Raw genomic sequence first — 17,104 nt, 5'->3', positions numbered from 1 at the left:
TTCATAGCAAAGAAAACAGTCTGAGCACTCCTTCAGTATCATCCTTTTGGAAACAATAGCAAGAAGCAAACTTCATAAGAAACAGTAAATTTCAAATGGAATTTCATTTTTTCACTTAGTAATTACCCTTTATTACAGGCATGCATACTACTGGCAAAGCTTGTTAATATCTAATGCATGAATAAGAAGATAATTACTAGTACCATTTCAAATTTATGGTTTTACTGGGTTAGGTTCATTGCACAAAAAGCTCCTACATATTACAAGTATGATTTCATTTACACAAATGGGCATAAAATAATATATATATGAAAAGTAGTTTTCATTGCTACAAACATCATGTAAGTGATTCACATCCACTTAAACCCCCCCCCCCAAAACAATGAGGGGAATAATAACTAAAATCTTAAGACAAATATAATAAAGCTATGATATACATGAGAATCTCTAACCAAGACATCAAGAGAACTATATACTGGGTGTTCTTATCAGGCCGGTAACTATTACATTCTGCCTATTTGCTGACACAGTAACTGCAATTCAGTTTAAAAGTCACATGCAAAAAGCCATAGCACTACTAAAAATAAAACAGAAACAAAAGTATCGATACATCAGTCACCCCTAAAACTAACACCAACAACTATGCACACACAGTTACAGTACACGCCAACAGAAGATAAAACAATAAAAATGAAATGACAAACAAGTAACACTTCAACATATAAAAACACTACACAAAGTACACTATGTAAGGAGAATATGAAGTAGTTACAAAATGACGGTTAAGAAGCATGCACCAAAATTAAGACACTGGGTATATGCCAATTAAGCTATCAGAACTGTGGGACATATATCTATGAATAAGTAGCAGAACTTCTTTCACAATATAAAAATTACACATCAGGTAATGGAATTGCAAAACAGCCCATTTGACACCTCGTGGAACACACAATACAAATACAACATTCATAAATGTGAAAAACTGATGGGAACAACCACAGCTGGTAACATCAGACAGCTTACTCTTCAGTGAAGCTACCACAAATGATAGCCAAATACACAGAGCAAAACTTTTTCTATATATACTACCTGCTGCAGGTTAAGTAAGTAGGCATAAATGCAATATCTTCTTATAGGTGGCAGTGAAATTATACTATATAAAATTATGTACAGCTCATTTTAATTTCACAGTTTAAAATAAAACATTTTTAAACAGTTTCCAGTTATATATTGTTTAATAATTGCTTCACCTTGTAATTTTTATTTTACAGTAATTATTAAGCAAAATTTTTTGACTAAAGTTCAGTCTTGATCACACCATTTATGTTTCAATGCATATGTAACCGGTTTCGGTTATTTTTACATAACCATCATCAGACCTGTGGATTAATTTTAGGAAATACTAGAAACCAATCTATAATAAAATGAAAGTGTCTAAAAAAATTTTTTTAACAAGATAAAATAAAATTAATTATACCCATGGCTCCCTTAGGATGGTCGGCGGAGCTCTCCTCAGCTGCTACGAAGTCAACTGATGGTTATGAGTGCTGAGCACGAGCTTAAATACGCAGAGGCTCCGCCTACTTCCTGTCACACTACTTCATAACTGCCAATCAGCGTTCATAATATGACGCCATCGTCAAAGTATAAAAATAGGAAATACACTAATAACATAAAATTGATTCATTTAAAATGTCTGATTAACAGATAGTTAGTATGTGTACAGCTTATTTATATTTTAGATAAAAACGGTAAACTACAATGTGTAGTAGTTGTGCCCTCTATAGGCAATCTGAATACTATTACAGTGTCAGTTACATCAAAGATGTGAAAGTCCTTGGAGTTGTGGTATATATCGATTATACCGAGTCGCCTAAATCACAATTGCATCTTTGTTGGATGTTGCAGAATCGTCTTACTTTAACTGTAATTTTCATAGTAATATTCTTTATAGCAGTAGGGTAGCAGCCAAGAGTATGTTCCGCATTATGTATGTCTGAATAACTGATGAGACCGCTGATTAAATTTTTAGAACTCATCGATCTAATAGTTTTTATAATAATCAATGTCAATTTAATAAAATTTTTTTATATGTTGTACAGCATATTTTACATACATAGCTTTTGCCATGGGTATAACTAATCTTATATTTTAAAACAAAAGAGTAGGTGCTTTTATTATAAAATTTTGTCAAAAAGGTCGTAAAAATATTTTTTGCGAAAATCTAATTGTTCATTGAGCAGCATTGATGATTTGGTTTTCAAATGAGCATATATCTCGATTTCTTCTCTGATACTCATAAGTAAGCCTTTATTTGCATAATGAAGAACTTGTAAATTCTGCTCTACTGTCCCCTCAGCATGATTATTGAATACTATATGGTGGCCGAATACAGACTTTGTTCATGAGGTACTCGACGTATGTTCTTTGTACCTTACTGCAAAATTTCGACCTGTTTGGCCGATGTATATTTTCTCACAGTCTCTACATTGGATCTTGTACACTCCTGATCTGGTAAATTTTCCATTATTTTTACTTACAGTATGTCTTAATTTTTTTTGTAAAGTATTGTCAGTTGTAAATGCTATTGTTATTCCAGAATTTTTGAATAAATTAGTAATTCTATCTGATATGTTTCCCATATATGTCATCATCATATATTTTGTATTACCTATTAGTGGAGTACTTTGTGATTATTGCACTTTATTAAAAATGATATCTACCTGTTGTGTGTCGAAAGAGTTGGTTTTTGCAATTTGTTTTAAGATGGTCATTTCCTTTCTGATCTCATTAGCTTCTAGCGGTAATTTTAGTATTCAGTGTATCATAGACTTAAAAAATGCTTTTTTATACTTGTCAGGATGACATGATGTGGCATTAATAATATCAGTGGTTGTAGGTTTCCTGTATATGGTGAAGAAATGTTTCCCATTGTTATTAGTTATGGTGAGATCTAGGTAGTTAATAGATTTTCGATTTTCATGCTCAACCGTAAATTGTAACTTCAGATGCATAGAGTTTAATTTTATAGCAAGCTTCTCAATTTCATCTTTTGAACCATTATATAGCAATAATGTATCATCTACATATCGCTTGTAATATATGATTTTATTTGCAATATCAGGGTTATTTTTCAGGAATTGCGTCTCAATGTGGTTCACGAAAATATCTGCAACTGTCCCAGCCAAAGAATTGCCCATTGCTAAGCCATCTTTCTGGCAATAGATTTTAGCATTAAAAGAGAAATAATTGTAATCTAAAGTGCATTCAAGCAGTTCTATAAATTCGATTATTTCGTCTTTAGTCATATTTTTGTATTGTACTAAGTTATCCCTAATTATATTAATCGTCTCATTAATGGGTATATTTGTATACAAATTTTTAATATCTAATGAGGCGAATCTTGCACTAGTTGGAATGTCTATATTGCGGATTTGTTGTGCTAGTTCATAACTGTTTTTGATACTGAAATTGCTGTCATATATATAGAATGCTTCCAAAATTTTATTAAGTTTCATATTTAGTTTATATGAAGGACTACTTTTGTAGTTGACAATAGGTCGTATAGATTTCTCTTTTTTATGCAGTTTAATCTGTGATCTTAATTTAGGTATTTGGGGGTTCATATTTTTCATCATATTCTTTTCTTCAGGGATCAAGAGGTGAATATTTTCATCGACTAATTTCTTGATCTTTATCTGGAACTTTGGAGTGGGGTCTTTATTTACTTCGACGATCCCATTTTCATTAAAAAATGAGTGTTTTAAATATATAATCATCTTCTTTATTAATAACAAGGGTATTTCCTTTGTCGTCCTTTACTACAATTTCTTTCTCTGCTAGTAGTTTATTATTGGTATTGTTAAGTGTTTTATCTTCAGTTTTTCTATGCAGTTTATTTTTCTCTTTTAGAATTAAATCTTTCGTTTTTAGGGCTATCTTACATGCTTCGGGTTTATTTATTTTCGATATTTTGCTTGTTGCTATAACATCAGCAATTATGTGTTTAACATTCGTATTATTTAGTGGGGGAGTTAGGTTATATTTTAAGCCTTTGTCAAGTAGCGACATTTCGGACTTTGTGAACTGAATATCTGTAAGATTCATTGTCCTTGGATAAAATTGATGTAAATTGTTGACCTTTTCTAAAAGCTTATTTTGTTGTTTAGCTATGAGTAAATCAATTTTTCTCTGATGTCTTTGGGTAATCGCTTTACGTAAAAAGTCTATTTTCTCATCAGTGCTGCTTAGTAAAATAGAAAAAATCAAAGGTGAGAGTTCATTACTTAGCAATAAATGCAGACTATACATTTCGACATTTAAAAGATCTTTTATCTTAAAAGCTTCTCTAATTTCAGATTTAATCCATAAGACACTGCTCTTTTGGTGTACATATGTTACATTACTAGATTTGGATTGGATATTGATTATAGCATATTTTGGTATGATATGTTCCATGAGGCACGTTTTATTAAATTTTATTTTCATACCAAGTTTCATAATTTTGGTTCTAATATTTCTAAAGCTTTTGTAATTTCCAATTGCCTGATGAGAAAATAGACTTTTTACGTAAAGCGATTACCCAAAGACATCAGGGAAAAATTGATTTACTCATAGCTAAACAATAAAATAAGCTTTTAGAAAAGGTCAACAATATACATCAATTTTATCCAAGGACAATGAATCTTACAGATATTCAGTTCACAAAGTCCGAAATGTCGCTACTTGACAAAGGCTTAAAATATAACCTAACTCCCCCACTAAATAATACGAATGTTAAACACATAATTGCTGATGTTATAGCAACAAGCAAAATATCGAAAATAAATAAACCCGAAGCATGTAAGATAGCCCTAAAAACGAAAGATTTAATTCTAAAAGAGAAAAATAAACTGCATAGAAAAACTGAAGATAAAACACTTAACAATATCAATAATAAACTACTAGCAGAGAAAGAAATTGTAGTAAAGGACGACAAAGGAAATACCCTTGTTATTATTAAAGAAGACGATTATATATTTAAAACACTCTCATTTTTTAATGAAAATGGGATCATCGAAGTAAATAAAGACCCCACTCCAAAGTTCCAGATAAAGATCAAGAAATTAGTCGATGAAAATATTCACCTCTTGACCCCTGAAGAAAAGAATATGATGAAAAATATGAACCCCCAAATACCTAAATTAAGATCACAGATTAAACTGCATAAAAAAGAGAAATCTATACGACCTATTGTCAACTACAAAAGTAATCCTTCATATAAACTAAATATGAAACTTAATAAAATTTTGGAAGCATTCTATATATATGACAGCAATTTCAGTATCAAAAACAGTTATGAACTAGCACAACAAATCCACAATATAGACATTCCAACTAGTGCAAGATTCGCCTCATTAGATATTAAAAATTTGTATACAAATATACCCATTAGTGAGATGATTAATATAATTAGGGATAACTTAGTACAATACAAAAATATGACTAAAGACGAAATAATCGAATTTATAGAACTGCTTGAATGCACTTTAGATTACAATTATTTCTCTTTTAATACTAAAATCTATTGCCAGAAAGATGGCTTAGCAATGGGCAATTCTTTGGCTGGGACAGTTGCAGATATTTTCGTGAACCACATTGAGAAGCAATTCCTGAAAAATAACCCTGATATTGCAAATAAAATCATATATTACAAGCGATATGTAGATGATACATTATTGCTATATAATGGTTCAAAAGATGAAATTGAGAAGCTTGTTATAAAATTAAACTCTATGCATCCAAAGTTACAATTTACGGTTGAACATGAAAATCGAAAATCTATTAACTACCTAGATCTCACTATAACTAATAACAATGGGAAACATTTCTTCACCATATACAGGAAACCTACAACCACTCATGTTATTATTAATGCCACATCATGTCATCCTGACAAGTATAAAAAAGCATTTTTTAAGTCTATGATACACCGAATACTAAAATTACTGCTAGAAGCTAATGAGATCAGAAAGGGAATGACCATCTTAAAACAAATTGCAAAAACCAACTCTTTCGACACACAACAGGTAGATATCATTTTTAATAAAGTGCACCAATCACAAAGTACTCCACTAATAGGTAATCCAAAATACATGAAGATGACATATATGGGAAACATATCAGATAGAATTACTAATTTATTCAAAAATTCTGGAATAACAATAGCATTTACAACTGACAATACTTTACAAAAAAAATTAAGACATACTGTAAATAAAAATAATGGAAAATTCACCAGATCAGGAGTGTACAAGATCCAATGTAGAGACTGTGAGAAAATATACATCGGCCAAACAGGTCGAAATTTTGCAGTAAGGTACAAAGAACATACGTCAAGTACCTCATGAACAAAGTCTGTATTCGGCCATCATATAGTATTCAATAATCATGCTGAGGGGACAGTAGAGCAGAATTTACAAGTTCTTCATTATGCAAATAAAGGCTTACTTATGAGTATCAGAGGAGAAATCGAGATATATGCTCATTTGAAAACCAAATCATCAATGCTGCTCAATGAACAATTAGATTTTCGCAAAAAATATTTTTACGACCTTTTTGACAAAATTTTATAATAAAAGCACCTACTCTTTTGTTTTAAAATATAAGATTAGTTATACCCATGGCAAAAGCTATGTATGTAAAATATGCTGTACAACATATAAAAAAATTTTATTAAATTGACATTGATTATTATAAAAACTATTAGATCGATGAGTTCTAAAAATTTAATCAGCGGTCTCATCAGTTATTCAGACATACATAATGCGGAACATACTCTTGGCTGCTACCCTACTGCTATAAAGAATATTACTATGAAAATTACAGTTAAAGTAAGACGATTCTGCAACATCCAACAAAGATGCAATTGTGATTTAGGCGACTCGGTATAATCGATATATACCACAACTCCAAGGACTTTCACATCTTTGATGTAACTGACACTGTAATAGTATTCAGATTGCCTATAGAGGGCACAACTACTACACATCGTAGTTTACCGTTTTTATCTAAAATATAAATAAGCTGTACACATACTAACTATCTGTTAATCAGACATTTTAAATGAATCAATTTTATGTTATTAGTGTATTTCCTATTTTTATACTTTGACGATGGCGTCATATTATGAACGCTGATTGGCAGTTATGAAGTAGTGTGACAGGAAGTAGGCGGAGCCTCTGCGTATTTAAGCTCGTGCTCAGCACTCATAACCATCAGTTGACTTCGTAGCAGCTGAGGAGAGCTCCGCCGACCATCCTAAGGGAGCCATGGGTATAATTAATTTTATTTTATCTTGTTAAAAAAATTTTTTTAGACACTTTCATTTTATTATAGATTGGTTTCTAGTATTTCCTAAAATTAATCCACAGGTCTGATGATGGTTATGTAAAAATAACCGAAAACGGTTACATATGTCATTGAAACATAAATGGTGTGATCAAGACTGAACTTTAGTCAAAATATAATAATCTATTGATCACTGTATTCCAAAAATGTTTACCAAAATTGTATTAAGCATAATGTTTAAACTTTTTACTTCTTAGTGGATTAGCAAAATTGTCCTTGTGAAAGTCACAGGATTCTATAAAAATGTGGTGAAGTTAACTAAAAAAAATATGATCATGCTGTGATTATAAGAGGTCACAATAATTTACACTACCTCATTGAAAGTATCCGGACACTATGTAATGCAGAATTGACCTCTACATGTGACGGGAGGCGGACCTGCCAATGTAAAAGGAGGTGGGGAGTAAGGTGTTATCAATAGAGAAACAATAACAGCAGAATGGGTTGATCTGGAAAGCTCAATGGTTTTGAAAGTGGAATAGTTATTGAATGTCAGATGAGTAACAAGTTCCTTCGGAACATTACAACAATTCTAAACCTGCCCATGTCGACTACTGGTGATGTGACAGTGAAGTGAAGTGGAAATGTGAACAGACAACCACAGCTAAACTAAGACCAAGCAGACATCATGTACTAACAGATGGAGACCATCAAGCATTGCAGAGGGTAGAGGCAAAAAAAGAAATTATGTGTCATTAGTGAAAGGAATAACTCGTAAATTCCAAAGTGCTATCAGATGTCCAGCTAGCGCAGGTAATGTGTGCAGAGAGTTGAAAACAAAATAGGGTACAATTGTCGAGCAGCTCCTCAAACACTACATATTTCTCTAGTTGATGCTAAGTGAAAACTGAGATGGTGTAAAGGGTGATGCCACTGGACAGTGTATAACTGAAAACGAGTGACTATGAGAAATGAAACCTTCTATATCCTGTTTCAGTCTGATGGAAGGGTTAGGGTATGGCAAGTGCTTGGAGAACTTTACCTGCCATCATGTGTAGTGCCAACAGTGATGTGAGCGGGAAGGGGAAGGAGGGAGGCATAGGGGAGGAGAAAGAGGAAGAGTTATAGTATGGGGACATTTTTCATGGACCCCTCACTGCAGTTAATGAAATGCTAACACTTTTTACAGTAGTCAGTACGTAAGAGGAACTGTTTGCACAAATTGACTGTATCAGCATGACAGTGCACCCTGTCATATAGCAGCCTCTGTGAAGCAATGGCTTGTGGACAGTAACAATCCTGAAATGGATTAGCCTGCCAGGAATCCCAACCTTAACACAATGGGACACGTTTCGGATGAGTTACATGATACAATGTGACTTCACTCTAGACCTCCGTGTCTTACACCACTACCTTCCCTGGTTTCAGCTCTTGGGGAAGAATGGGCTGTCATTCCTCCACAGACATTCAGACACCTCACCTCACCTCATTGAAAGTGCCCCCAGCATAGTTCAAGCCATCATAAAGGTGAAGGTTGGACACATTCCACATCACTGCCCACCAACATATGCCTGGATACTTTTGATCAGCTAGTGTATATAAAAATGAAAGCAAGACAAACCTGCAATGTTTCCAAAACTTATTGCCACAAGTATTTAACACAAATGTAATCATCATAAACATGTCAGCATGATATGATCTGTCACACTGATCAACTGTAAGCGAAGCACTACAATTTCACAATTCTGAGATCAAAAAAGTTTTGGGATACATTGAACAATGTACATTAGCTGGGCCAAAAGAAAATGGACTATGATGAAAAAACACAGAGCATAGACTGCAAATAAGAAGGAAGGGAAAGACCAGCTATTTTCCCAGTTAGGTGAACTGTACGAAAAATGTTAGTACGAAGGAGGATCCAATTGCCTTGGACTTCAACCACAAAACTTTTTTTGGTCATCACAATAGTTTTCAGTGATGTAGATCTGGTGTGCTCGAGTCATAATCACTTGAAGAAATGTCATGCTATGCACTAAGTGGCCAGTCATTGCAACACAGTACTTAAGATCCAGTTAATACAATCACATATTGTAAAAATTAAAACTTCTGTAAATGTGTGGTGTGCAAAATGGCAAATCAACAAGAAGGGTCCTCAAAGATTAAATGTGGAATATCTCACAAAAAAATTAGACTTATTGCAAATATTTGTGAAGGAACACTAACTACATGTGTCAGTACTAGGTGCACATGGACTAAACTTCAGTGAAATAATATAATGCAGATTCAAAGGTTACTTATTTGCAATCAGTGATTGCAGACAGTGCCATAAGGGTGGTGGTGTGGCAATGTATGTTAGTAAATATGCAGAAATTTCTTGATCATCACAACAAAGAAGGATCAACTGAAGTGATAGGCATTGTGCTCCACGGTAATAGTCTTAAGTTGTTGTTATTGTTTTTGTTGTGGTCTTCAGTCCAGAGACTGGTTTGATGCAGCTCTCCATGCTACTCTATCCTGTGCAAGGCTCTTCATCTCCCAATAACTACTGCAATCTACATCCTTCTGAACCTGCTTAGTGTATTCATCTCTTGGTCTCCCTCCATGATTTTTTACCCTCCATGCTCCCCTACAATACTAAACTGGTTATCTCGATGCCTCAGAAAGTGTCCTACCAACCAATCTCGTCTTCTAGTCAAGTTGTGACACAAATGCCTCCCCTCCCCAATTCTATTCAGTACCACCTCATTAGTTATGTGATCTACCCATCTAATCTTCAGCGTTCTTCTGTAGCACCATTTTGAAAGCTTCTTGTCAACACTGTTTACTGTCCATATTTCGCTTCCATATGTGGCTACACTCCATACAAGTACTTTCAGAAAAGTTTTCCTAACGCTTAAATCTATATCCTCTCTACTTCAACCATCGTAAGTTATTTTTTCCCCAAATAGCAAAGCTCATCTACTACTTTAAGTGGCTCATTTCCTAATCTAATTCATTCAGCACCACATGATTTAATTCAACTACATTCCAGTATCCTCGTTTTGCTTTGGTTGATGTTCATCTTATATCCTCCTTTAAAGACACTGTCCGTTCTGCTCAGTTGCTCTTCCAGGTCCTTTGCTGTCTCTGACAGAATTAAAATGTCATCGGCGAACCTCAAAGTTTTTTTCTTCTCCATGGATTTTAATTCCTACTCCGAATTTTCCTTTTGTTTCCTCTACTGGTTGCTCAATATACAGATTGAATAATATCTGGAATAGGTTACAACCCTGTCTCACTCCCTTCCCAACCACTGATTCCCTTTCGTGCCCCTCGACTCTTATAACTGCCATCTGGTTTCTGTACAAATTGTAAATAGCCTTTCGATCCCTGTATTTTACCCCTGGCCCCTTCAGAATTTGAAAGAGAGTATTCCAGTCAACTTTGTTAAAAGCTTTCTCCAAGTCTACAAATGCTAGAAATCTAGCTTTAGCTTTCCTTAACCTACCTTCTAAGAGAAGCTGTAGGGTCAGCGTTGCCTCGAGTGTTCCTACACTTCTACGGAATCCAAACTGATCTTCCCAGAGATTGGTTTCTACCAGTTTCTCCATTCGTTTGTAAAGAATTCGTGGTAGAATTTTGGAACTATGACCAATTAAACTGATAGTTCGGTAATTTTCACACATGTCAACACCTGCTTTCCTTGGGATTGGAATTATTATATTCTTCTTGAAGTCTGAAGGTATTTCGCCTGTCTCATACATCTTCCTTACAAGATGGAAAAGTTTTACCATGGCTGGCGCTCCCAAGGCTATCAGAAGTTCTAGTGGGATGTTGTCTACTTCTGGGGCCTTGTTTCAACTCTGTCAAGTACTTCACGCAGTATCATATCTCCCATTTCATCTAAACCCTCTTCCATTTCCATAATACTGCCCTCAAGTGCCTTGTCCTTGTATAAACCCTCTATATACTCTTTCCACCTTTCTGCTTTCCCTTCTTTCCTTAGGACTTGTTTTCCATCTGAGCTCTTGATATTCATACAGGTGGTTCTCTTTTCTCCAATTGGTCTCTCTTCATTTTCCTGTAGGCATTACCTATCTTACCTCTATAGATATATGCTTCTACATCCTTACATTTGTCCTTTAGCCATTTTACACTTCCTGCCCATCTCATCTAATTTTTGAGACGCGTGTTAAGTTACCTAAATATAAAAAGATTAGGCTGTGTTGCCCACCACATGCTGATGTAATGTGCCTTTTGGGTGGGCTTAATAGTGTTGCCAGCCAGGCTGGTCCTTATGGCCTTACTATATGTGGCGATTTTAACATAGATCTCTCTTCAAACAGTATAGTGAACTTGAAGCTCACCAGTGTATTAAGCTCAAACAATCTTTTACATACAAGTTCAGACACTAGAGTAATGGACACATGCTCCAACAGATTATGCTATAACCAGCAGAAATGTTATAAATAAGGAAAATTACATGAACTTAAATTTTCTTTATTCTTGCTATTTTTGTCTAGAGATAGATAGGCCTATATAAATTCAACTGTGCCAAAAGCAACAAAAAGTGTTCTACAGAAATAAATTCTGAACAGATAATATGTTAGTGCTTTCTAGTACAAACTGGTAGTGGAGAAGTGGAACTCTGTGTACCAAGTGAATGAGTCTGATGACACATGGAATGAGTTCTATTGCACCCTGTTCAGATATTAGGACCAAAACTCCCCTTTCACTGAAATCCAGAAAGTAGTTAAACATTTCGACAATGTAAGTAATGCCATACAAACACCCACAAAGTATTATTAGACTCAGGCAGAGTATGCGTGATCTATAGCTGCTTCATAAAGCTATTTCTCTGCAGATTTTTAAGGAAAAACACAATCAGGCAAAGATAACTTTTAAAACTTAAATTGCTAGCCACAGAAGCAGATTTTTCAAAGCATTAACAAAAGTAAAATATCCTGGGAGCTAACTGCCATATACTGTGAAGGCCCAAGATGATGAACATGAAACCAATCAGCTTAGGACATGGTACTAACATTGTGGAAAACCCAAATATTATATGTAAGACATTAATAACTATTTCACTACCCTTAGTGGCCAACTGACTCACATTATAGATGTACAGGTTGAGACTCCAAGACACCCCAATCAATCTGCTGAGTTTGAATTTATGAAGGTGTATGTACATGAAATACGCTAGGTAATACATAAACTAAATAGAAAAAAATTACCTGGATGGGGTGGCATATCCAGTGCAGTTACTATGGTAAGACTATGCACTTGATTAACTGCAGCATTAGAGACATATCCAAATGTTCTAAAAATGACTGCTATGAAACCAGTGTACAGAAAGGGAAGTCAGCCAGAAGTCTCCAACTACTGACCAACATTAGATCTGACAAAAGCTTTCAACACTAGAACTCATCCGTTACCTCTAAGAAACCGAAGTCATGCCATTCTGGAGATTCAACCAAGGAACTTATAGCAACATAACTGTTGAGTCACGAGCAATGCACTTGACTGACTTGCAAATTAAATGGTAAAACTAAAAACTTTCAATCCATTACTGAAACAGTAGCACACCATCTACCTCAGAACTCAGTTCTAAGTCCCTTTCCCTTCCTTAAGTCAACTGAAGTTCACAGTACCACCCATCTGCTTTAACTCATTATTATGTTCTGTGACGTCCTAGATGATGTGGCGAACATGAAACAGAATGTGTTGGCAGAGAGCGACTTGAATTTTGCAGTGGCATTCTCTAGTGTGGTATGTCCATGTTTTTAATTTGTTTGAGAATGTTGTTAGTAATTCATTGGACTGCTTTAGTGCTGTTTGCAAGAATAAGATTTAAGGTATTAGTTGTGGTTTGTTAGTGAGTTAGAGCGATGCAGAAAGTCATGGGCAATAGATTAATTCTGAAATTTGAAACTGTTAGTGTGGTTGGAGATTTAATATTACGTTCCTTTTTTCATGGATATGAAAATGGTAGTTCACAAGTAGGTTGCTGCATGTCACAATAAGGGATGGCATGTTGACCACAACTAAATTCTTACAGTTGTTTGGACTGATTGCAGCGTATGTGAAGTGTCATGTCTTCATTATGAGGATTGTTCTTTATTTAGTTTGTCCCCACCCATAACAGCATAGTTCCTGTGGGTGTCCCATTAGTTTCATTCTTTCTGCAGTTAAATATTTTCTGCTTTATTTCTGTCTGTTCACACATGTAAAACGTCACATCACATCTGCCATTTGTATACACTTCAAATAGAGGCGGGCGCCATCTTGATGACATCATGGGTAACAAACAATGGGTAGTACTACAGTCTTCTCCTTTCCTCATATATAGGCCTAGGCATTATTAATGACACTGCAGAATAACCCATGAACTCTCTTATTATAAGTTATGTAGATGACAACTCAACCTTAATCTATGGAAAAGAATGTAAGGAGCCACAATGTGCTGCTACTAGTGGGATAACAGAACTAGCTAATAAAATACTTGTGGTGAATGTCACCAAATCTTAAGTATTGCTATTTAAAACAGGCAGTACTTGCAACATCATCACACATAATATTGGCAACAGACACTGGTAGTAGTAAATTTCTGGGTATGTACATAGATGAAAATCTATGGTTGCCAAACAAACCATTTTGCACATGGAAATATTACAGCCAACTTGCAAAGATAGTTCCTAGTCAAACACTTGCAATAATATACTACAGAAGTCCTTTCTTAACTATGGAATTGAATTATGCACAGCTGATGAATCAGACTTATAGACCCTACATGGGATACGCCACAGCAAATAATGTCAAAAATGATTTGTGCAGCACAAATATGTAACAATATATTCTTCATACACATTTGTTATACAACAGCCAGTTCAAGTGATTACGCACGGTGATCTAATTGACTTCACCACCATAATGAAATAAAACTACTTTAAGAAAAGAACAAAATTAAAAATGGAAGATTGAAGTTGATACATCACTGGGTTGATTTGATTTAACAAACTACCAAACTCCCTAAGAAAGTGTAAGGGCAATTATTTTAACACAAAATTAAAATCTTTTCTGATAAAAAATTATGTTTATTTCATGCAATGAATTTTAAGACACTACTTGTGATATTAAGCAGTAGAATACCAGCTCTAAGGTAATAAACATAAGATGCAACAATTGTAATATGTAACATATTTTGAAAGTGCAATTACTATTGTACTATTATTTCTGACATTTGCAAAAGCTTTTGTTGTGTTTGCTCCGCGCAAAGAAAATCTACTCAAAAAAATATGTTTGTCATAATTACCAACACCAAGGAACACAACAATTGTGCAACACTAGATATTAACACCCAACTGCTAAAGATAGTATATACATTAGCAGCTATCATGAAACACAGAAGAATAGTATGATTTAGCAATCAACTTAAACCTCCAACAAATGCATGAATGCAACCATATTTCATGTGGTGACCTCTTTGCCTGAGGCACATGATGTTATTGTCAACTTATGAGGGAGTTTTAAAACCTTGTTCTCTAGGTAGTGTTGCCACAAGTTTGAAATGCACCACAGGAAAATAAAATGTTAAAAAGTGACTGATTACCATATTTCTTTAACTAACTGACCATTGCCATCATATTTTTTCTCACTGGCTTGGAAAACTATGCATGTTTTACGATAGTCATTTACTTCAGTTCAAAATTTCATAGTATTAAGACAAGGAAGAGTAAACTAGTCACACAATGACCAATGAATCATGACATGCAAGTTTTACTGTCTTAAATACCAATCTTAAGACCTTTAAAGAGATGCGACAGACACAGTTAACAAAAGTATAATACCTTAGAACAGCCATCATATTAACTGCCAATAACAGAATGACAGGCCAGAGTTATAAAATAGGAAGACAAAAATAACTCATTTAGTACATTACTGAGTGACACTAGACGAGGTGAGGTGAATGAGGAGTGTTATATACTTCATGCAAGAAGTTGTGGGCAGAACATAATTAATGGAAAGAGTGTAGGTTAGCAGTCACTATACAGCTGGGGCACTGACACCATAACTGGACCTAGTTGTGTTCAATGCCAAGAAAACACACACAAGGAACAGTATTTGACTGACTAAACTTGAATTTAGTTTCCTTCTTTCATGAAGGTGTGAAGTCTTCATATCTCAAACTCAAGACAGTTACTCTGATTTTCTTTTAATATCAGTACAGTGAAAGGAGAAAGAAACTGAAATGTCTAATCTTTGTTTCTTAAAATTATTATGCTTTATATTAAAACGAATGTAACATTGTGATGGTAGAAATTGTGGGTGAATTAACAATTTACAGAGAAGAATGTCATAGTACACTGGTACTGAAATTTCCCAATTAGAGTGCATTAAAAAGGCTTTCGGTTCCTAATTATGACCGATAAGGGTCAATATTTTGCAAATGAATGTAGTGTTCTATGATTAAAAACTTAAAGTTCATAATAGCAAGGGCAAACTGTCAAAGCAGCTCTTGAGCTGTTTGCATAGCTAAATAACTAAAGTGCAAGCAACACTTGTTGTCTTACTAGGTAACTCTATAAAACAAGTTCATATTTACACTGCAATCAATATGTGCTCAGCACCATATACATAATGATTGCACATGATTTATTTGATAATTATTGTATGCTGTTCCACTACTACCAATGACAATATATTCAAATACAGTAGCTTGGAACTAAACTCGTTTATAGTAATGCCCAGCAGGTGTTGGACAATAACACAACTAATTAATGTGCGAGTTATTGAGTCGTATCATACAACAAAACATGCCACATATTGTACAAAGTTAGTTGCTGCGCGCCTTCCATTAACATTGTTTTAAAACGTAAACTTACATAAAATAAAAAAAAAAAAAAATGCTAGCGTTTAACCTACATAGGTTTGGTAAAGATTGGAGACAGCACCTTCCCCATACACATCCCATCACATATTAAAACCTTTCCACTGGAGTATTCGCATGTCTTTAACAATAACCTGAAGAATAAAATTATGCGGCTATACTAAAAGAAAACCTCAGGACAGTTCCGCGTTATATAGGTCAAATTATGAAACTTATTAAATGAAATGCCGGTAACAGCAGCGTCTGTAAATATAATACGAATCAAAAACTAACTACATACACAGGCGTTGTACTCACCATCACCATCACGTCGTCCAAGTTTCCGACAAAAAGCTGTGCGTACAACAGAATATCCCACATAAGCAAATCCAGCAAAAATTGCGGAACATAATGCTACTTTGTTAACAGTTTTATCTCCTGTTGAAGTTGCCATTTTATTTCAACACATATGAACTGACAGCAGAATCACATTAAAATTGCTTCCCACTCAAGCATTTCACAACACACAGCTGTTCATAAGCAACAACATTTACACGCCCACTTTACATACAACCACACATCACCATCGACCACAGACAGCCATCGGAACAATTCACTCAGCAGACGACGAGCAAAGCAACTATGTCTCACAGATAAAACAATCACGGACTGGAAGTCGATTATGAGAAAAGTCAGATATCGAGCAAAGTTGCGTGGAATATGTTGGACTTGTCTTTGTTCAGTCTAATGTTTCTCGTCTTCACATGAGTAGTGAATACTAAGAATCGTGATATGACTCAGTGCTCTAGAAAGTTAATTGCCGAATTTAAAGTTATATATGAGAACCAAATATATTTGTGGAAGGTAATGAACAAGGCATGCAGCGATCGGGATAGGAAGTGTCTTGTAATCCTCCAATAGAGTAAA

The 17,104-nt window shown here is 34.6% G+C and overlaps 1 protein-coding gene across 4 annotated transcripts in view; it reads right to left on the bottom strand.

Annotated features, from left to right (window-relative positions):
- The window catches only part of LOC124721611, a 248,423-nt gene extending 231,641 nt beyond the window's left edge, over positions 1–16,782 (bottom strand). For all 4 annotated transcript variants that reach the window (XM_047246664.1, XM_047246666.1, XM_047246665.1 and 1 more), the window contains exon 1: positions 16,496–16,782. In XM_047246664.1, the coding sequence (XP_047102620.1) occupies positions 16,496–16,631 (136 nt within the window). In that variant the 5' untranslated portion in view covers positions 16,632–16,782. The remainder of the gene's footprint in view (positions 1–16,495) is intronic.
- Between the last annotated feature and the right edge of the window lie 322 nt (positions 16,783–17,104).

This window comes from Schistocerca piceifrons, chromosome X, assembly GCF_021461385.2.
Source record: "Schistocerca piceifrons isolate TAMUIC-IGC-003096 chromosome X, iqSchPice1.1, whole genome shotgun sequence".
Lineage (NCBI taxonomy): Eukaryota > Metazoa > Arthropoda > Insecta > Orthoptera > Acrididae > Schistocerca > Schistocerca piceifrons.
Note: the sequence above shows the minus strand (reverse complement) of the source record. Positions and strands in the feature narration are given on the sequence as shown.